This window comes from Simochromis diagramma, unplaced genomic scaffold, assembly GCF_900408965.1.
Source record: "Simochromis diagramma unplaced genomic scaffold, fSimDia1.1 OVJJ01000389.1, whole genome shotgun sequence".
NCBI classification, from domain to species: Eukaryota; Metazoa; Chordata; class Actinopteri; order Cichliformes; family Cichlidae; genus Simochromis; species Simochromis diagramma.
This window is the reverse complement of record NW_024387227.1, coordinates 2,099,623-2,123,196: the sequence shown is the minus strand read 5'-3', so window position 1 is coordinate 2,123,196 and position 23,574 is coordinate 2,099,623. Positions and strand designations below refer to the sequence as shown.

The window sequence follows — 23,574 nt, the reverse complement described above, 5'->3', positions numbered from 1 at the left end:
GGCACGCGAAGGGTTAACTGATCTGGTTAACGACCATAGCTGGACTGGCCATCGGGCATACCGGTGATGGTGATTTTTTGTTTTCATGGGCCGATGTTTTTTTTGTTTTTGTTGTTGTCGTTTTTGTAACGGTATAATGAAAGGTGGTGGATTGGCCAGATGCTGGCCAATGTGTAAAAATAACTCAGTTGTTTGATGGTGGCTATGGCGGAGCTTTCACAGAGGCCAGCAGGTGGATGAGGGAAAGGGGAGACAGGAGGAGGAGAGACAGGAGGAGCAGAGACCCGAGGCGGCCGCCGGTCCAAGTGTCAGGTGAACTGAACTTCAGGTAAGAAGTTATGACCTGCAGTCTATCTGGGTCAGATAAAACCAAGTTTAGGTGTAGTTTATTTTCGTTGTGCTGACTTTTTACAGTCAGTTACAATATCTCGTACTGCGTACTAGCTAGCACGATGGAGGTGCTATACAGCCAATGGCTGGGCGGGTGCTATGATGTTACTGATAGTGAACTTTATTTCATTCATAAGGTTAGTTATTAGAGTTGCCAACCGTCCGGTAAAAAACTGAATCGTCTCGTATTCAGAGAAAATATTACACGTTTCGTATTGAGGTGAAAAGGAACGCAGTTTGTCCCGTACTTCAGCTAGAATGGAAAAAGACACAAAGCTGCAGTTATTCTGTGTTTATGCTGCACAGCTGTCTCTTCTTCTCTCATTCTCTCCCTCTCCTGTTGCTACTTCAATCATGAAACTGATCAATGATCTGCTGATCGGCTTTTCTGACGCAAGTCCCGTCTTTCTTTGTTTATTGCCCACTTTGCGCCAGAAAGAGGAAACCAGTGGAAGTCGCGTTAAACAACAGCAGCGCTTGATCAGCTGTTGTTAGAATTTATTTAATATTAATTTCTAGTATCAGCTGATGTTTGCTGGAGCCACAGCCGTAAGCTGCTGGCCATGATATAGGTTTGGATATGTGGTGAGAGGGAAACGGAGATGTCCTTACTGAATTATCAGAGCTGAACAGGTGATGGGGAAACAGGTTTACCTTTTAGGTGACATGCATGAGTTGAAGGGAAGTTATGAACTGTTTCTGAGAGACAAATAACACCAGGATCCTTTTCTAAGTAGCTGAAAGCTGGTAACTGTGCAGGGGCGGGTCTAGCAAAGTTTTGCCAGGGGGCCAGGAAGGGCATTAACAGGGAAAAGGGGGGCACAAAGAAATACTTTTCTTTCTTATTCCATCCATCCATCTTCATCCGCTTAGGCAGCAGCTTAAGCAGAGGTGCCCAGACCTCCCTCTCCCCAGCCACCTCCTCCAGCTTATCCGGGGGAACACTAAGGCATTCCCAGGCCAGCCGAGAGATATAATCTCTCCAGCGTGTCCTGGTCTGCCCCGTGGCCTCCTCCCGGTGGGACATGCCCGGAACACCTCACCCAGGAGGCGCCCAGGAGGCATCTATATCAGATGCCCGAACCACCTCAGCTGGCTCCTTTCGATGTGGAGGAGCAGCGGCTCTACTCTGAGCCCCTCCCGGATGGCCGAACTTCTCACCCTATCTCTAAGGGAGAGGCCAGCCACCCTTCAGAGGAAGCTTATTTCCGCCGCTTGTATCCGCGATCTCGTTCTTTCGGTCACTACCCACAGCTCGTGGCCATAGGTGAGGGTAGGGACGTAGATCGACCGGTAAATTGAGAGCTTCGCTTTTACACTCAGCTCCCTCTTCACCACGACGGACCGGTGCAGTGTCCGCATCACTGCAGCTGCAGCACCAATCCGTCTGTCGATCTCCAGCTCCCTTCTCCCATCACTCGCGAACAAGACCCCGAGATACTTGAACTCCTCCGCTTGGGGCAGGAACTCATTCCTGACCCGGAGTGGGCACTCCACCCTTTTCCGGCTGAGAACCATGGCCTCAGATTTGGAGGTGCTGATCCTCATTCCTGCTGCTTCACACTCGGCTGCGAACCATTCCAGTGTGAGCTGGAGGACTTCACTCGATGAAGCCAACAGAACCACATCATCCGCAAAAACCGCGACCAGGACGAAAACCGCATTGTTCCTCCTGTATCCGAGGTTCGACTAGCGGACGAGCTCTCCTTTCCAGCACCCTGGCATAGACTTTCCCAGGGAGGCTGAGGAGTGTGATCCCCCTGTAGTTGGAACACACCCTCCGGTCCCCCTTCTTAAAGATGGGGACCACCACCCAGGTCTGCCAGTCCAGGGGTACTGCCCCTGATCTCCACGCAACATTGTAGAGGCGTGGCAGCCAGGACAGCCCTACAACGTCCAGAGCCTTCAGGAACTCGCGGCGGACCTCATCAACACCAGGGGCTCTGCCACCAAGGAGTTATTTAACTGCCTCAGTGACCTCGCCTCGGAAATTGGCGGGTCATCCCCCTCATCCCCAGACTCTGCTTCCTCCTCGGAAGACGTGTCAGTGGGATTAAGGAGGTCCTTGAAGTATTCCTTCCACTGCCCGACAATTTTCTCAGTCGAAGTCAGCAGCGCTCCACCAGCACTATACACAGTGCAGGTAGAGCACTGCTTTCCCCTCCTGAGACGCCTGACGGTTTGCCAGAATCTCTTCAAGGCAGTCTGAAAGTCTTTTTCCATGGCCTCTCCGAACTCCTCCCACACCCGGGTTTTTGTTTCAGCCACTGCCCGAGCTGCATTCCACTTGGCCTGTCGATACCTGTCGGCTGCCTCCGGAGTCCCACAGGCTAACCAAGCCCAATAGGACTCCTTCTTCAGCCTGGTGGCTCCCTTCACCTCTGGTGTCCACCATTTGGTTCGGGGATTACCACCACGGCCGGTACCAACCACCTTGCGGCTGCATCTCAATGCAGCAGCTTCGGCAATGGAGACGCTCAACATGGTCCATTCGGACTCAATGTCCCCAGTCTCCCTCGGAATGCTGTTGAAGCTCTGCCGGAGGTGTGTGTTGAAGATCTCGCAGACTGAGGCCTCTGTTAGACGTTCCCAGCACACCCTCACTACGCATTTAGGTCCACCGGGTCTGTCTAGCGTCCTCCCCCACCACCTGATCCAACTCACCACCAGGTGGTGATCAGTTGACAGCTCAGCCCCTCTCTTTACCCGAGTGTCCAGAACATATGGTCACAGGTCTGGTGATACGATTACAAAATCGATCATCGACCTGTGGCCTAGAGCATCCTGGTGCCACGTGCACTTATGGACACTCTTATGTTCGAACAAGGTGTTTGTTATGGCCAAACTGTGATTTGCACAGAAGTCCAATAACAAAACACCGCTCGTGTTCAGATCAGGGAGGCCATTCCTCCCAATCACGCCCCTCCAGGTCTCACTGTCGTTACCCACGTGAGCATTGAAGTCTCCCAGTAGGACAACAGAGTCTCCAGGTGGAGCACCTTCCAGCACCCCACCCAGGGACTCTAAGAAGGCTGGGACTCTGAACTGCCACTCAGCACATAAGCGCAGATGACAGTCAGGACCCATTCCCCGACCCTAAGGCACAGGGAACAAACCCTCTCATCCACCGGAAAAAACCCCAACGTATCGGCAGCAAGCCGAGGGGATATTAGAATACCCTCTCACCAGGGGCAACTCCAGACTGAGACAGAGTCCAGCCCCTCTCCAGGCGACTGGTTCCAGAGCCCAAGCCATGCGTAGAGGTGAGCACGACTATATCTAGCCGGTACCTCTCAACCTCACGCACTAACTCAGGCTCCTTCCGCACCAGAGAGGTGACATTCCATGTCCCGATTGCCAGTCTTGGTAGCCGGGGATCAGTCCGCCAGGGCCGCCGCTCCTGGCCGCCGCCTGGCACACAATGCACCCGACCCCTATGGCACCACCTGCAGGTGGTGGGCCTGCAGGAGGATGGGCCCATGTCCCCTTTTTGAGCTGTGCCCGGCCGGGCCCAATGGACTAAGGCCCGGCCACCAGATGCTCACCCTCGGGCACCCTCCCCGGGCCTGGCTCCAGGGCGGGGCCCCTTTAACCCTATCCCGGGCAGGGTAAACTGTTCCCTCGATGTTTTCTTCATAAGGGTCTTCTGAATCGCTCTTTGTCTGGTCCCTCACCCAGGACCAATTTGCCATGGGAGACCCTACCAGGATGCAAAAGCCCCCAGACAACATAGCCCCTGGGATCCCTGGGACACACAAACCCCTCCACCACGATAAGGTAGCGATTCATTCTTTCTTATTCTCATTTAAAATGTCTCGCTTTTAATAAATAATTATCTTAATCTTACAACCAAAGTTTTTATCTGATGTAAAATGTATAGAAATCATACATATACCAACAAGACTGTACATCACTGTCACAACAGTGTTTGTTTTCATTCAAAGGCTTTATGGCTTTTCCTATAATACCTGGTGGGCCGGTCTCTAGTCATAATGCCCGGGCTGATTTTTTTGTCCCAGTCCAGCCCTGGGCACGACACGCAGTGAATTAATTTGAGAAGGTGCATTAAAAAATAAATGGCCGGCCCAGCGGTGCACATCGCAAATTAGCTTGCATAGACACATTAGTTGTGCCACTTCTTAATGATGGTATCTTAGCTAACAACCCCCAACTACCAGATACAACTAATAAGCTAAAAATAACTTAGCCTACCGGTGAAAGGGACGTTGCTAGCTGGCAGTTCTTTCAAGCGATGTTGAAATTTCAACATTCCGACACTTCAAATGCTTCAGGAGCTGTTCGCTCAGCGCAGCATCAACACCGCGGAAATACACGGATACATCGGTAGACTCGTGACAGAACTCACACTCTGTGGGGGTCAAAGTTTGCAGAAATACGAATGCAACTGGTATCCATAGCTGTGCGTGTTCATGGAGCTTGCATTTTCACCTGCTGGACATCACTACCTGACAAGTTTAACTGTCTTCAGAACATTGCGGAGGCCTTATTGACAGTATTTGGCTCTACATATCTGTGTGAGCAGATTTTCTCTCACACGAAGAGAGTCCTCAGGTAGCCATCTGAATGCTGGACACTCGGAGACCTGTGTCTCTGAGTGAGAGACCAGAGGTCACATTAATACGTGTATCTCTGTATTAACAAACATGCCAATTGGCCCAGTTTATTTTTGTTATCATTGTTGTGAGGAGACCATAAATAGCATTTGCATTTTCTGTTGTACAGTTCATTTGCTGTTATGGAGTTCTTGTTATGGCTAAAAAGGTGTCTTTTTTTTGTTACAAAATAGCTGATAACTATTTGCTGATAGCTGCCAACATCTGCGAACAAATATAATTCTATAAAGTTGTTCTAGATAGTGTGTAACTGTTAGTATAGAGCGTTATTAAATTTATTGCTAATGCAATCATATGGCACATTGACTTCTGAGGAAATTTTAGATGGCACTCATCATCAGAAAGGTTGCTGACCCCTGACCTAAAACATATGACCAAGGCAATAAAGAAATGGCTAAAGAAGAAACACATTAAGGTCATGGAGTGGCCTAGCTAGTCTCCAGACTTTGAAGCTTTGAGTTGCCAAGCAGCTGCCAAGAAACCTCAAGGATTCAGTAAAGAAGAGTGGGCCAAAAATCCCACCAGAGATGTGTGAAGACCTGCTGAGCAACTACAAGAAACATGTTATGGCTGTCTTACAACTGTGGTTGCCAACAAGGATTTAACTTTAATGTATTTTTTTCTGAATTTCTGGTTGATATTCTGTCTCTCTCCATTAAAATTAAACTACCATAAAAATCAGAGAAGATTAGAGTTCATTTCTTTGCAAGTGAGCAAACTCAGCAGGGGATCAGATCATTCTTCCCCCCACTGTATTTTGACATGCTTCAGTGTAATGTATTGAAATAACAAGATTCAAGTATGTTCCTAGAGAAATGCAAAGCTCAGTGTCATTAATTGTGTGATTACCTTTTATTTTCTGGCTTACATTCGTGCATATTTTTTATTACTTTACTTGTTATGATTTTTCTGCACTCAAATCTCTGCTCTGAATCTAAACTGATGCGATTCTGTAGAAAAAGGAGACTGTAACATTTCACTCTCATCCTAATCTTAGCAGCCTTGCCCTATGTAAACTGCATTTTAATCTCATCTTGTCAAAATAAAATAGGGAGACGGCCTCCTCATTTCAACACCTTCCTGTCGTGTGGATGAGGCAGCAGCCATCTTATGTGCTCTGATGGAGAGTGGCAGGCACGGGAAGGATCCATGGGCACTTTAAGCAAAGTGACTATTCACATGACGCTGACTGTGACATGACTCAACGTGTCATCAGTACTTTTGCTCATCATGTGTGTATGACAGCTGCAAGCTTGTTTGCTACTTAATGAAATGGGATAAATCCACAAACTGCACTAATGTACTCCGTAGTGGGTTCACCTGAGCCATGAATCATACATACAAACAATTAACTATCCCCTCCCACACAAACACACCCTGGCAATTAAACTTCTGTGCACACATTTACAAGCCAGCACAACTACAAAAGGAAGTAACCGCTAATTAAGAATGCAAACACATCCGTCCACTCACACCCACTACACACACAGATATGCGGAATACAAGCATGAATGTTTTTTCATGAGGTATTTAAAATATACTCCAACACTCTGGTGAGATTCACAAGTTCACACTTGTGCTAACACCATGTAAAGATTGGCATCTTCCAGCATAAAATAAGCAAACATTGCACCCATGCACAGACACAGAGCAGAGGGACTGGGAAGCTCAGCCTCCATTTTTGTGAAAAGCATTGATGCAGGCTGACTGGGTGGCTGAGCAGGAGTGGTCATGACTCAGTCCGATATGGTATGCTCTAGCTCACATATTTGCCTCCAGCAGCTCTTCTCCAGCTTGAGCGCAGCAAAACATTAGGTGAAATGGAGTCAAAAAAGAACAGTTTTATAACGGCCTCAGCCACACTACATTAAAAATGCACAAAACAGTCCCGGGCTAATCAGTAATCATTACCTCCAGTCATGACCATTGAACGTTTTGATAAAAACTCTGCAGGCTACGCTTGGTATTTCACTCACAATGAAATCTTTGCTTTACAAAACAGACAAAAGGCAAACTCTAATGCCAGAGAGCATTTCTTTAAAAAGTTTGTCTAAAAAAAGAAGCACATCCTCCCTTATTCTAGATTTCGCACGATAAATAATGCATGGCATTTGTTCAAGCTAATAGAGGCCCAAGGCACCTGATGCAACTGTAAAGAGTTCTGCAAGACAGACGTAATGATTGGCCTGAAATTACTCCATTATTAATGAAGCAATTTGCTCCTCACTCAGCCTCTGAACAAGCCTAGTGGGTGTGACCAAAGCATTCCACTGCAAGTATGCACTTATGTAAGGACGCCTTGCAGCCCAGAAATCAACTTAGAACAGACCAATTATAGTAACAAGGCACATCTGCCTTTTATTAGCTGACATACTTCATTAATGAGCCCTACCAGGAGGAACATAAATATCACTCAGTGCAGGGGATGACTATGGACTGGACAAGGCTAAATATATTTGTGGCAAGTGAAAACCTATTAAAGCCAACACTGTATAGCCTTCATCTTCTACTGGACCAATCAGCCACTGCAATGTCTGAAGCCAGGCTAAAAATGCATACAGGACTCAGTACCTAATCACACTGAATGTAAAGAACTGCTTTGGTCCTGTCACTGACACTGCTATTAAACAGGCACATTTGCATACAAAACTTGTTTCGATGTTAAATCTTTGACTTCATCCCGATGCGTGACACAGACTCTCATCAGTAATAATGAGGTAAAGTGGATAATTTCACCATCTGACCAGACAGTCTGCCTACTATTCAAATACAAAGGCTGTGCATAATCTACACAACTGTTGCCAAATTAATGTGTTGCAAATGATGATATCATTTTAATTCAGGCGTGGATTCAAAAAACAAATCAAGGAAATCGAATAAAACCACACAATTCTTTTAAATGTCAGTTGCTGTGCTCATTCACGCCCAAAACAAGTGCCCCTTTGTTTTTTTAGGAATCATAAAGAAAGACAAGAATCAAAGTACACCTGCCCCACACCCTTTATGAGGGTTGCTAGCAGGTTTAGGCATCCAGCCTGTGACGCATCTTTCAGTTTAGCCTCATGACACTGCTGTAACCACAAGAATAAAAAGTGCAGGCCCTTTTAACTCCAGTCAAATCAGGTGCGTCCAAACCGATTTGTTTTTTAAAGGGCTGTTCTTATACATAAATCCAAACCGATGTGCCGACAGACAGTCATGTGACGGTCCTGCTAACACTATCCTTCTATGACCTTGAAGGGTGGAGAGACACCGTCTGCTGCTTTGAGTAATGAATGCCCCACTGGCTGTTCGTTATTTTAAATCACATCTCAAACTGGCACAAAGACGCCGGCCGGCTGGTCATATTTAACCTTTACATCACTGAGGTATTCTTCAATTTGCTGCATCATGCCACAGCCTGCCACAAAAAGAAAAAACATACTGTACGGTTCAGTCTGGCCAGACAAGCAATACGCTGACCTACTCCACAATCTAGTGCACTGTATCATCAGCAATGACATATCCAACTGAACCGAGGGCTTTATATTCAAATGTTCTCTCCACACTATGAGTCAGCTAACTGTTTCCAATTTCTGCCACCAAGGTTTGACATAAAAATGATTAAAAACAGAGTGAGCATTTTCTCAACATGAACGCGAGCTCAGCTGGGGTTTTTGTAATCCACCTTGTTTTCTGTAGATATTTGTGTGCTGCACACACAGGTCAATGGAAAAGAAGAAGAAAGCTGCAGGTTAGCCTTTTACTTCATTAACTCCAAAAGTGGGTTGAAAGCTCTCTTAAAGTGAATGCAGTGAAGGCCAGATGAACAGAGGTAAACAGCGAGAGATGATCAAAGCCAGTGCAAGTAAAGGACAGACAGTGGAAAATGAGAATGACAGTTAGAGAGTAAGACAGATAGAGAGTGTTTAAGAGTCCTTGACAATTGTCTCTGGGCCTTGTGCCTACTCTTGTCAGACAGTGATTTAACTGGGCCATGACTACACCCCCACACTGAGGCAAGCAGAAAACCTTTTGACATCTCCCCCCTCTAGGGCCAATCTGCTGAACCTTTAAAAAAATACACTAAAATTAAGCAGTACTGCTTCTATACTGTGTGCAGGAAGTTCAGTTTACCTGTTGGCAGCGTCACTGCACTTTTAACTTAATATGCTCAGATTTCGAGTATATTGTAAAAAACTTGATTAGGGTTTTGTATTTCCTGTGGCTGAGGTGACATTGATTCTGCAGAGGAGTACTAGGAGAGGAGAGTGTCGGCATGTTAAATATTTATGCACACAAATAACTCTTTCCAGAAAGGTTCCCACAAGTATTGAAAAACATGACTGCAATAATTCTCTGAAATCTTGGACTGAGGATGACTGTGGTCTATTGCAGAAGGAGAGCGTGGTGAAAGCACAGTCACAGCTCAAGAAGGACAGTACGTGAAAAAAAAACAGAAAGGCAAGAGACAAAAGCAGCAACTGAAATTCACTGCAGTAATGAGTGGATTATGACAGCTACGAGGGCTTGTCTCACCTGGTTCTCCTCATGAGTGACTCTCATTTGCTCTTTGAGGATTGACGTACGAGCCGCCTCTTCTTTCCTCATTATCCTCTCCTTCTTCAGTTCAGGACTCCAGAAACTCTTGATGCTGTTGGTGGAAGATCCCAACTTACTGTCCTTCAGGTCAAGCTCCCGTCGCAGCATCTCATTCTCCCTCTGCATCTCCCTGAGCTGGGCCTGCATCTCCAGCAGCTCCCCACCACTGCCCCGCACTGCCTGCCTCAGCAGAGCAGAGGGCACCCCCTGGTGGTGGTGGGGGTGCAGCATGGAGAGGGAGCCCAGGTCACTGTAAGACAGAAGGTCAGCATGAGGCAGCCCCACAGAAGCAATATTGGGACTGCTGCCCATGGCTGTGACACGGCCCCCATACATGGCCCGACTGGTGGCGCGACCCAGAGTCATAGTGCCTTTTGGGTAGGTGGCAGTGGAGCCCACGCCCTCGTGGTCACTCAGGTACATGGGCCCCGAAGTAGCATAGGCAGCGTTGAGGGACTGGATGTTCTCCATGGAGAGCGTCTTGCCCCCCGCACCGCCCCCGCTCCCACTGTGTGCCCTTCGATGGCCCAGTCTGGGGGACCTTGGTAGGCGCGGGGACCGTACGGGGCTGCTCTCTACATGGCCTACAGCTCTGGCACTGCCGTACATGTCCTGTGATTCGGCGGTGTAGCCACCAGAGGGGTCCTTAACAGGGGCGAGTTATAATGAGACTGCTCTGACTCTTAGAACTGCACATGGGTGACTTATTTCATGTCTGAAAAGGTGGAGTAGATCAAAGTCAGATCTGAGGAAACAGGAGAGAAGCTTCTGTTAGATAAATAACCACTATTTGTACGTGTCACATGAAAGGCACAGCGAGACAAAGCATTTACTATTACAAAAAAAACAACAAAAAAAAACACTGCATTCAGAAAAGAATACCAAAACAGACCTGGCCTGCAAAATACTACTATGGATTGAAAAATAACTAGTTTTATCATTTATTAGTTTTATTAGCAGCAAATTGACACAATTTATGTGACTTACAGGAATCTCCCAGCATCCCACTGGATTCATACACTGTCCAGCAGTGATGTACAGTAAATCCCATTAATGATCCCAAATAAATAACGGACTAATTCACAGGAATAATATATCACATGCCCATTCACTGATGCTTGCTTATTGTGCAGTAGAGTGAACAATGATATCCATGGAAAATTTACTGAGATACTAAAGAAAAATCTTTTAAAACATCTAAAGTCATTTTTTTTAAGGTTTTTCACATTCTAATGATATTGCTTTAATTAAAACTAATAGGGGCTATTAGTTGTATTGTTTTATTATATTAAGATATAATGATAAAGTACAGACCCAATTAGCAGTGTTGATTCCTAATTAGCTCCTCGTGCGAAGAGAAAACTGTGTTGTTTGGAAAGTGGTTTTAATGAGCAGTTAGTCCATAACATGTCCCACATACACAGAAGCATGACCGAGCATGCTTGTAACAGTATGAAGAGCATCACAGCACATGAACACAGAGTATCACAGTGCATCCAACAGTGCAGTCAATGCAATATCTAAAGAAATAAATGTGATTTATGTGTGTACAAAAAGACAGCTAACAGATTCCATGGCAAACAGAACAGAGTAAAGCCCTGCAGTATTTTATTGTCTCATAAACGGATAATTTAATTCACACAGCAATATTCACAATAAGACTGTAAAGAGTTTGGGATTGAACGTGTCTTTGGGATCAGCACAATGCTGCAGCCGTTATCTCTTAACTGCATGTTGTTATGTGCAAACAGTAAAGTGTGGATGGTTGTCTGACTCTCTGCGTTTTCCTGTGTTAGACTGGTGAACTGTCCATCCAGTGTGTACGCCGCCTCTTTGCCCAGTGTCATCTGGCATAGACTCCAGACTGCAATGAAGAAAATAAATGGATATTTTTGACTGGGTTTCATTTTTTGAACATGTGAAGGGATTAGTATTAACTATAACAGTAATGCCATTGTATGGGGCCTAGTTTGTTTTTTGTTTTGTTTTTTCAGAAATTAAAAGACTGTAAAGCAAAGCAGACATTACTGGCTAAATGGGAGAAAATGATGTGGGAGAGTTAATTTTTAATGGGTGTAATAATGGATGTGTCATTTTGTGCCATCTTTAGTTTAAATATATCACAAGATGTATCGCGCTTATAATTTATTTAAACCTGATGTCCTTATTACACCGTAGCTGATATTTGGGGTCAAATACCTTATATAACCCTATATAACCCTGTATAACCCTGTATAAGACAAACGTTAACTGAGCTTATAGGCATTCAGTGTAAGTTAAAAAGAACCAGACTCTTCCATCAAAGTGTCTCCTTTGGTGACACTTGTTACGCAGATCCAGTTGCCATGGTGACTATGCCAGGGCTAACAAAGATAAAGCACCTCAGTCGTCTGACGTAACGGTTGAACACGTTTCAAAAAGGTCTGATTAAAAAAATTTTTTTTATAAATGTTTAATTGTATATGCAGCACAAAAATTACTTAAGGGTATATTCTGCAAATAATTCCTTTTTTATTATCATGTACATTCTTGTATTTTACTTTGAAGGGCAGTTAAAATGACAATTAATGGCACGGTAGAGCATATCGACAGGTTGGGCAGTGTGTGAAATTCAATGCGATTTTTGATGATGGGGACCCTCAGCTGCTTTCACCGAAGCTTCATCTGTAAATCAGCGCCTGCCCAGCAGCGATCACTGCAGCCAGGCTGAGGAAGTGGAACGAGACAGTGTCTTCTCTGCTAGCTGTATTAAGTAACAGGTGTCTGGAAACAGAACGGGGCTGAACAGATATATGCATATATTTAAAAAGGGCAAAAGCAAATCAAATGGAATCTGTCTAAAGGCTCGGACAGAGCATGCCTTCAGATATTTCATCTATATCCTTTAGCTGCAAAAAACCCCTCTTTTTTAACTTTACATGCTCAAAGGGACACGAGCAAATTAAATGCAAATTTCAAATATGCTGACATGTGCAACAACAAAGCCTGCTGCTGTTATCTTCAGCGGTCAGCTTGCTACAGCAGCTCTGTGAAGTCTAGTTGGTAAATTTATGGGGAAAAAACCCCAACATATCCAGCAAAAGACTGCAGAGAAGCATCTTTTAACAAATTAGCACTGTCCTGCTAATGAGCCTCATAATCATTATTTTTTTGCTGATAGATGACACTGCTCAGAGTTGAGGCATTAATGTGTCAGAAAATATCCAGTGAATCAGAGTTTGTTAGGATATATAAATGCGAGTCTCTACAGAATTAGGATTATTGTTTTAGTTTGACTTGTGTCACAAATGATGAGCCAACGATTCAGGCAGTGACTCCAGCATGTTTCTCACTCTGTAAGTTGACCTAAAATGTGTCTTCTTGTCCAATGCTGAAGCTTTTTAGGCTATCCAACTTCCATTCCGAGTTAGGCATATAAACTCTGAAATTACAGGAAAACCACACATGCAGAACAATGCTGGGAAATGTTTTTAAAAAAAAACAACAACAACATACAAACACAGGTTTTGAAAGCACAATAGACTGCCACCACTTAAGTGAACACACCAAAAGTGTGTCTTTCTCTGTCCTAACAGAAATCAGCTGCTAGTGATAAGGCTTTTACATTGTACAGTATTCCCTGTCCACCATATGGCACATTCCAAGCACATCATTGTGCCACAGTCATGTGTTTCTCTCCTTGCACTTGCAGTGGTGGAATAGTTGGATGGAAATCTGTAAATTGTGGTTTGGTCATAGGACTTGCAGTGTAAGATTGCAGATAGTGAAAAAATTTACACTAAATCATCCATTTAGTCCATTTAGTCATTGTTGTTTGTTTCATTTTAGAAGCTGGACTCAAGCAATAGTTTGTATTTCTGTTGGTACACTGGTACAGTGAGTATCTGTGACAAATACCATAACGTGCTATGTTCTACCTTATATACTGTGTTATAAAAGACTGTGGGGGCTCGTTTATTGTTGTTATAACCCTTTTCTAAAGGAAACTTGAATCACCTGCATCCGAAGCACACTGCTGAGAAAGCCAGAATGACAAAACTGTCAAAAAATGGAAAAAAGAGAGTATCTATTTTTGCAGAAACAGTGATAATATAGAAGAACCTCAAGAGATGCCAGCTGATGACAAGCCCAACTGCAATCATCTACCTTATATGGATAACAAAAGGTTCCATGACAAATCAGAAGGGAAATCAGAGCTTACTTCCATTATGACACCAAACTTGTTTACAGACTTTATTATCCAGGCTTTCTGCTGTGAGCTTATTATTGCGATCGTAAATATCAAACAGGGTTTGAAACATAGATTATGCCGCTGAGGTGACAAACCTAAGAGCAAATTACAGTATAACACAGTAAAGAAACGATCAGAGAGAAATGGTGCGGAAACAGCAGAGAGGGTACAGATGTCCCGAAACAAAGATTTCACCACAGGGGATGCTTTGGCTACCTCTGGGGTCAGGGGGAGTGTTTCCTATCAGGCAATCGTGACATTTTATGAAAGGCTGCACGGGGGTATTTTGTTCTTACCCTGATAAAAGCCGATGAAACGACCAGCCTACTAAACTATATGGAGCGGCTGTGGTAATGTGAGGTCAGAGCGCATGCCAATGGCGGACAAAGAAGGACATTTTCTATAAATAGACTGTCATATGGGCCGATAATAGTTAGTAATTCATGTGAAGGCGGCCAAGCACGCCAACCGGTTCCTTACGAGAGCAAGTGCAACACATGCAGCCTCCTCATCATGTATTCTACTACAGAGCCTCGACGCCCCCGAATGCCTCCCACGGACTTCAACGCTTGGATGATTAGATGAGAAAATGTAGATGTCCACTTATCCACCAAATTCCAGTATTTAAGGATGGTCCAGCTTATGCTTCAGGCTCCTAATGGAAGATGTCACGGGCGGGGGGAGGGAAATGTCAAACACCCCGATATCACGGTAGCCTTCATTAAGTCATAAACGACTATTTGGAGCTGAGGTGTTTCTCCTTATGTCGCCTTATTGACACTGGGTGATAGGGGCTACATTTAATGCAGCACAGTAATACAGGAAGGCACGACCGAGCAATTGACAGCTCACTGGGCCTACATTTTCGATAGCTCCAGCGTGGTGTGCATCTGAATACACCAATGAAATATTAGTCTAACCCGCCGTGGAGAAAACGATTGAAACCTTTATTTTGAAAGACTTCGCTGCTCTATCGCGTCAACACGGCTTAAAAATGCAAATTCGTACGTATCAAGTGAGCTATGCAATCAGCCACCACGGAATTAGGAGGATTTCTTTCTTCTTCTTCTTCTTCTTTTTTTTAAACGCACACAGCCTGTGCCTTTTTCCCCGGCAAGTCGTTCATGAAACCCTCAAGAAGGCAGGGAAAAAAAACCTTCGCGCATGTCAGGCGTTCATTCTTCTGTAATGAAAATCACAGATCTGATGTGAGGTAAAATAAACGCACGGGCTTTACCTTTATCGATGTTAATTCCTCTTCTTCGCCGCTCTAGACGGCATCTTGTCGCCTCCATTCACCCGAGCAGCCTCTCTCAGCATCCTGCGCTGTCATTGGGCAGCGGGCACGCTCTCTCTCCTCCTCTACACGCCAGGGAGCAGCATCACCACTACTGCAAGTGGCAGCTGGCGGGAGGGGATGGGCGAGAGGGATGCGGAGAGCGGCCTGCGCTGAATCTCACATCTTGGTGCTGAATGGGAATCACTGACCATTCCCACCCACATTAGTAGAAGATATTTGGATCTTGTTTTATTTTATTTTATTTGCACGTCTCTCTGTGCCAATAATAGCGCATCAAACCTGCGTGCACAGGGCCCTGGAAGCACTTTGATGCTTCCAGGTGCCCAAGTGTCCTTGTGTAAGATATCGAACCCCAGATTGCTCTCCGATGCGTTCATCAGAGTATGAATGTGTGTGTCTGTTAGATAGACAGCACTTAAGTGTAGAAAAATCGTGCTTGTATGAGTGGGTAAACGAAGCATGTTGTGTAAAGCGCTTGGAGCGCTCAAGTGGAGTAGAAAAGTGCGATATAAGAAACAGTCCATTTATAAAGATATGTTAAGTAGCCCAAAAAGGCTGGATTGGTTATAATGTAAGTACAATAACACAGAGTCATAAAGATACTTGAATCAGGTCACAGTTTGTTTACCAAAGCAAACAAATATATCGTGCTTTAAAAAACACAAAAAACCCCACTGGAAATCTTTTTTTTTTTGGTAGTCATGCACTTTTTGGCACACCACAGGCAGTCCAGCTTTACATGCTTTACAACACCCCAAATACAAGTGTGGTGGTTAGTTATCAGCTCCTGCACTTAGTCTGCTGCTTTAAGTAGTAAAATTGTGTATTTAATATTAGATACAAGTACAAATTACAATCAAATTATTATGTGATTGTATTGAACTGACTTTTGTTTAAGTACAACTCAGTTTGGATCATTGACAAAATATACCTGAATACTTTTTTTATTCAACAAGTAGTAGAAAGTAACTCAGTACATTTACTGAAGTATTTTAAGGTTACTTATGTATAGCAGGACTCAAATTTGTTTTTTTAATCACCTGTTTCTATCATTAGGGCTTAGTCTGTGTGACAGCCTCAGCTCTTTACAGCAAAGCCCGTATGTTTCTGTGACCTATCTGTAGAATGATAGGTCACAGAATCAGGACCACTCTTGCACATCTGATCTAGTTCATTCTTTCTCATCAAGCAGAAGAAACAATCTGCTTGCATGAAAGTGGATCAAGTGCATTTTATTACATATTAATGTCTGTTAGAGTGATTAAAGCCAGTCTAGGTTTGGTTTACATAAGCTACGGGCCTTAATCAGAAAATCCATAATAAAAAGTTGTAAATCAGTCCGATGAAAGGAAACAAACCAGAAAACATGCAGACCATCCTTGAAAACATGGTAAAGCTTAGCAATTAGCTTAGCCTTGCACGAAGCTCAGAAACAACAGGAAACCGCTACCGTTGCTGTATCATAAGACATAAAAATCTACTGCATTGATCAGCAACTCAAGGCCTCATTAATTAACTTGAAATTGGTCTTGTTTAATGTAGTGAAAGCTTTAAGCTTTAGGCGGTCTCTGCCTCTGTATTCAGTCAGAGGCAGAAACTGTTTCATCTGATGCACTGGTAATCTTACAGCAACAACAAAACTTCATGCAGTAACGTTTTACCATACAGACAAGAGAGTGATATTAATCTTCTCTAACTCTCCACAAACACAATAGGCATGCCCCCACACCCAAAAAACATCCTCTTTAAAATATGAAAGCAGCCCTGAACTAGGACAGATAATCTTTGTTTTTAAATCAAACCACTGGAAGAATCACAGAGCCAGAAAAGCACTGACACATTGTGTGCTCTTTTATAAAACAGTATTCAGCCTGCCAGCATTATTAATCAAATTTGCCTGAGGGTAACCACGAATCTGTTGAGCTGCTCTGACAGAGGAACCTACGCTGCAGCGGAAATCAATCTAAACCCATGACATCATGCACTGTGATTTTACCATGAGGTGAGTGCGTCCTTCACATGTGTTTGAACACACAGCCCCGAGGGCTTTTCCAATTCCGAACAATTTCCCCCTGGCTCCTGTCTTCCTCCTGTTCTCACCAGCCTTCAGGCCTCCTGGAATTACAGGGACTTTCTCCAATTTTACATTGTAAACACTGACGCTAAGTGTGCTTGACAGGGCCCAAAGGAGAAGCATCAGCATTTCTGTGTCCTGAACACACAAACACGCCAGCTCACATGGTCTCTCTGTTTCTGAAGCTCTTTATTTCATGCGCACACGCCAGTATCCAGAAACAATAATGAGGGGAAAAGAGGAAGCAGTAAAACACCCTTTGGGCATGTTGACTGAATAATCTTTTCTTCTATCTTCCTCTGATGTTTACATTATCATATCTCATAACCAGCAGGACCTCTTTTTTGTTGTGAGTGCTAGCCATAAGGTTTACTTGCCTCATGTGTGACATCAGTGCCACGGTCAGTTTGCTCAGTATTTAAGTGTTTTAGACTTTCAAGTTTTGTTTTTTTAAATATCTGATGTGATTGTTGGCTTACTTAGAATTTAGGCTGTTTCATGTATTTCCCCACTTTAGTGTATTTAGTGCTGTTCTCAATCCTTTAGAGTTTAATTCCTCCTTCAGTGTGCCATCCTCTCTTGTCAAGTCTCCTGTATTAAGTTTATTCCTTTGTCTGTTTTCCAAGTTGACTCACTTCCGGCTTTATTTTGATAGTCCATTGTTCCTTGTGCTTTGCTTTTAGTTTTTCTTCCCTTCTCCCATCTTCTGTGATTTAGTTCAGGTGTTGCCTCGTTCTCTCCATCTGTTTCCACTTCGCTGATTGCCCTTCTCTCTGTCTGTGTGTATGCAGTGCCATGTGTCCTATTAGTCTTTGTTAGAGTGTCTGCTCTCCTGGCAGTTCCCATTCCCTGTGTGTGTTTTCTTGTAGCTCATCATTTCCAGTGTTTCCCTTATTTTTTCTTGTTAACACTCTATTAAATCATTTGCTTTATCATCACCTCTGCCTGCCCGAGAGTCTGCATTCAGGCCATCCTCACAACACTGAACGCAGTTTGTAACATCCACAGACCCATGACAATCAGAGGCAATCTCTCTTCTTAACTTTTGAATTCAATTAGGTGAGTTTAAGGCCACGATCCCAAAGAATTTGCATGCACAGGTACTGGTACACACTCCTACATATCTTAAGTATCTCACACTACCCAAAATATAACCAGCACTGCATTACAAACACTAATGCCAAGTGCCACAAATCTAACCCCAAAAGCTCCATCACTCCATCACAATGTGGAAAGTTCACAAGAAACCACTAAGTTGTCAAATAATAACAACAACTGTATTAAAAATTATTCTGAAATGTGTTACGGATTGTAAATCTGTAACAAAGAGAAATCTTATTTTAAAAACATGAGAAAGGAATAAAATAAAACAAAATGCCAATAGTGAACCACTGAAAAAGAAAACCGCCTGTATGAGACACACACACAGGAAACGCACATGCTGCAAGGGTAATGAAATGAAGGTGAAACAAATAAGGGAAGAGTAGGTAGTCACACAGACAGAAAACCCTCATGGGCAAGAAGGGAAGTTTCTTAAATGAAAAGAGAGCTAAAAATAAAATAGGAAGCAGTAATAAAAATGTGAGGAAACAAAACATTCATTAATGCATATGGTATATTGATGTGTAAGCTTTGTGCGGGGGGGTGGTTGTTTATTTTATCTAGCATTATGTTTTTAGAGGCAGTGGGGTTTTATGTGGCTTGTTCTGATAACTCTGTATCCAAACAATGGAAACAGTGAGACAACTGAATCAAAACCTAAATCTTGGTTTTATTAAAATTGGTTTATCTCACGCTACAAAAACCCCAGACCCCGAGAGCCAAGTGCTCACGAACATTATAAAGTTTGTGTGAGCAGTTTCATTATTACCCAGAAGCACACCCAGAAAGGGGCCAGTGTTCAGCTGAAATGAACAATCAACTGATTAGTTGTTCAAAACATTGCTGTTGATATTGTGAGTTATCTTAACTGCTTACGTTTTTTTAAAATAAACAATCCTAAATGAAAACTAAAAACAACCCTTTAATGAAACTTTGTGCTGATGCTCAGACAAAACAATGCATTCAAATATGATGGATTTCAGGGAATATTGGTGGGAATTTGTTTCCTCTTCTTTATCCTTACTTTGCTGGAGAAACCTGGAGTTTCGCTGAACGCTGATGGGTCGGTGAAACACGGCTGTCAGTCAGAGTAGCACTATGATATAAAAAATATCAGAAATGTCCTTTTTGAAAAGTTTTTAAAATCAGTATTTGCACTGATAGGCATATAAATAATTGTACAAAATGTCACCATAATAAAACTGAGTCTTAACAATTTCTTAAAAAATTTCAAAATCGAATCGTTGGAATTCTTTTTTTTTACATATGCTATTCAAGCAATATGTTTTTCTCATATTTAGTTTTTCTTGATAGAGTCATATTGTCTTACATCAAGGCATCCAGCACCGTAACAATAATAATTTGAGTTTACTTTTAAGTCATCAATTTCAGTTCTTAAATTAAAATTAATAAAACTTAGCCAATCAATGGTGAAACAAAGTCATCAGTCCATAAAGGCGCACAGAGAGGGGTTGTTTCATTATTTAAAGGACTGCGAGCGGGTAGGTTGAGACTGGGACGGGTGAGGGAGGAAACCCTGTTTATTTAATTTCAATAGCCTGATTAATGTTGCCATATTTAGGGCTGATAGGGTTGTGGATCTGTTTTTTGATGGTTTCAAACACATCAAAGTCCTGTTAAGCATCTCCTCAGACTGTTAAAGTCGCTTTTAGTTTTTCTGTACACTTTTCATCGTACACTCGTCTGGTTTGTTATGTGTTTAAAAGATTTAGAAACAGGGAGTGCTGCACTCGCAGGAGATTTCTCAGAAATGAGTAGCACGGTGAATCAGTTTAAATTTAAAGCCTCAATTCCTGTAATCTTTGAGCCCACTGAGTGATCGTAACGGTGACTAAATTGTAGAATGAGTGGCCCTCACTTCTGGTCACCCTCTGCTTCTACCTCCATCACTTGAGGATGAGTCATAAACTGCTTCTCTCAGGTCATGGCTGATGTTAATAACTGCTTAATCCTTGGAGCCAAAGTCTGTCGTCATGGCTTTCAGGAAATGAATGAATGTGAGCGTACCAATTATAGTTTAATCATTTATCACATATGCCCTTAATATGAGGACATCCAGGTTAAGTGACCTACAGTATAACTGGGTTCAGCAATAACAGGCAATTAATCAGCCTGATGTATACAGTCGTTCATCTGTTCTGCACTGAGAGACTGGATAGAGCTGGCTCAAAAAGCCTCAAAGACCACCTCTGTGAGAGAAGAAATATGTCCATAAGTTACTATAGAGCCCAGCAGTGTCGTTTATGATGTTATGATGTTAAATGTGTCCCATTAGAACTCCTTAAAGTTACAAAAAGGCTGGACACCCGTGATGTAGAGCTGGCTGCTGGACTTGGCAATAAATCTTTGTTAGGAAAAAGATTTAGGAGTTAAAGCTTTGCGGCGCTCTCACTGATGGGTGATATCAGCTAACAGTGATTCTTTTAGTCTCGTTTTAACCTTTGTGGCCCTATGGCTCCATCATCTGTATCAAAGAATATATCTTCTGTGAAGTCCACTCTATGCTTCCTTCGAAGTATCAAAGACTTTGATAATAGAGGTCCTCGGTAACGCTGATTAACAGGACCAATAGATCCCTCACTGCTGAGACTTCCGTTTTGTTTCTAGCTGGACTTCATATTTATAAAAGAAGAATATCTTTTGTATCCCAGAAAACATGTCTCTTCTTTAACATGCTGCCCATATCTTAAACTTTGGAGGAAATGTGATGGTGTGTGTGTTTTGTAATCAAAAGATCTTTCATTGTTGCATTTGCAGGTCAGCACAGAAACTGACCTCATTAAACAAATATTGACCTTTTTGCCTGTAAAGTCGGGTGCAAATTCAGTTTAATCCTTTCACATCCCAGTGTAGTCTTTGACTATGCAGTCCAGCACAGTTATAATTGACTACCTCTGAGTCAGGATTAGCATCAAGGGCGTAGCACTGAAGGATGAGTTTAAGGTTTCATCCTGTTTTGCATTTAGAGGGTTCCAGTTGGTTATAATATTATTTTTAAGCTATTCTCTTGCTTTTCTATTCAGAAATAACCCCTGAAGTGTGATGATTAAACACTTCGAATGCACGAATACATTATTTCTATCTGCCTCTCCAAACTCTAAGTTATAAAGTATACTGCTCAAAAAAATAAAGTTAACACTTGATTATCAACAAAGTCGGTTAGACTTCAGGGATATCAATCTGTTCAGCTGGGCAGCAGAAGCTGATGTGAATCAATTTTCTCCTTCTGGCCAAACTGTCAGAAAGAGAAGGTGCCATGAGGGCTCGCTGTCCTTTACTGGGACCTGTGCTCACAGCCAGGCAAGGTAAAGCTCAATTGGTATTCATCCAAGAGCATTAGAGCTGGCAGGTGCACCAGTGGTGTCCCGTTCTCTTCACACATGATGTTGCAGGCAGCATAACATTTGCCACATGTCCACACTCTGTAACGCCTGTCACACATGCTCAGTGTGAACCTGCTCTCATCTGAACAAGGCGCCAATGGCAGACCTGTCAGTTCTGGTGTACTCTGGCGTATGCCAGTCGAGCTGCGTGATGCTGGGCTGTGAGCACAGGTCTCATCACGATTTTTTTCAGTAATCATGTGGAACTTTCAATTCAATTCAATTCAATTTTATTTATATAGTACCAAATCACTACAGCAGTCGCCTCAAGGCTGTAACTTTCTTACAGTTTGGTCAGAAACGTACACACGAACAGTCCGTTGGAGTTCATTCTCCTGTTCCTCCTTGCTCCTTCTACAGCCCTGTACTTAAAATGAATATTTTAACAACATCATAAAGAGCTTATCCACAAGTGCACATTTTATTTATTTTTACTGTGTGCATCTTACATTAAAAATAAAATGACATTGACTCCAATTCTCTATCACACCAGTTGAGGGCAGTCAAGATTAGGAAATGTGGGTGTTGATTTCTTACTGTGTGGTATGGCGAGCTGTTCAGTGGGTGGTGTTTTATAGTAAGGTGATGGGCAATTCAGCACATTGTAGAGTAGTACACTATTGCACTGCACCGCCATCAATTCAAGCACAATTCAGCAACTTGAATGCACTGCAACTTCAAAGCCTATTTGGAGGACCAGTAAGTCAAACAGTGTTGCAGGTGAGGACACATTATACGTGTAAGCAGAATTGAAATAAACAGTGAATTATTATTACATGGATGACAAAAAGCCAGGACACACAGATCAACCTGGTTTCTCAGGTTTCAGGTAAATATCTGGCACAATGTGCATATGAAACACAGACCATCCTTTTCATAGTTTTCTTAACAAATTTTAAATCCAGCAGTATCTCCAAGAATATTTGTTATTAAAAGGTACATTCTTCAATCTCAATGAGAATATCATGAATAAAAATCAGGATCTTCATCATGTTGCATCCTTCAAACCACGCAGACGACACGTGACAAGGGCACACGTTAGCGACGATAGGAACTGTAATCGGTTTGTTCTGACATGCACACATGTGCAGACTCAGTCACGAATACTCACACACTCACACCTCCATCTCTCCCTATGCATTGGCAAACGCTCCACTTCACGCTGATCCTTCCCCTCTACCACCCACACCGGGATAAGTCATCCCTGCCTCAGCATGTAAAGCCTAGTCTTATCTGAACAGTATCATTGCCTTCGAGGGTCTTATTCTTGATCTTTTCCTCTCCTGGCTGGCAGCAAACCTACTGCACAACTTGCCTACAACTATGAGTCTATATCGGTGTCTCACATGCACATACTCACACAGAGACCCCAGACAGAAATCACAATATACTCCTTTTCTTTTTATTCTTTTCTCCATTTGGAAATTGCAGGGTCAATATTTTCATTAATCACATTACTTGACATGATGCACCAAAATTTTTACTCTGCTTACAGGAATACACTGAATAAAACACAAGGTTTCACAATGGATACACGACTGACATTTTGCCCATTGCACTTACAACAGTGAATGACATTTTTCCAAATTTTTAGTTTCCTTTTTTTCCCGTTGCTTCCCTTCGTCACCTCGCGGATCACACCCACCAAACTAAAGACCTCCTGATAGTCTGACAAAGGCATTCTGCTCTGCAATTGCCACGGAGGGGTTTTTTTTCTCCTCGTTTAACAAATACAATATGTATAGAAACTCCACAGAGACTGGATATGTTTCTGAATACAAGGTTTGTTCCACTGTTGTAAACAGTCAATACAAGTCAGCCACATACACTACGCTTATGCAGTAATAATGATTATCGTC

General features: G+C 43.1%; 1 protein-coding gene across 1 annotated transcript in view; it reads right to left on the bottom strand.

Moving 5' to 3' along the window:
• Positions 1–15,269, bottom strand: part of erc2 (ELKS/RAB6-interacting/CAST family member 2) — a 51,058-nt gene extending 35,789 nt beyond the window's left edge. Inside the window, exons 1-2 of the mRNA XM_040052108.1 lie at positions 15,074–15,269; positions 9,543–10,350 (exon numbers count right to left, since the gene is read on the bottom strand). Of these exons, the coding sequence (XP_039908042.1) occupies positions 9,543–10,214 (672 nt within the window). The 5' untranslated portion in view covers positions 10,215–10,350; positions 15,074–15,269. The remainder of the gene's footprint in view (positions 1–9,542; positions 10,351–15,073) is intronic.
• Between the last annotated feature and the right edge of the window lie 8,305 nt (positions 15,270–23,574).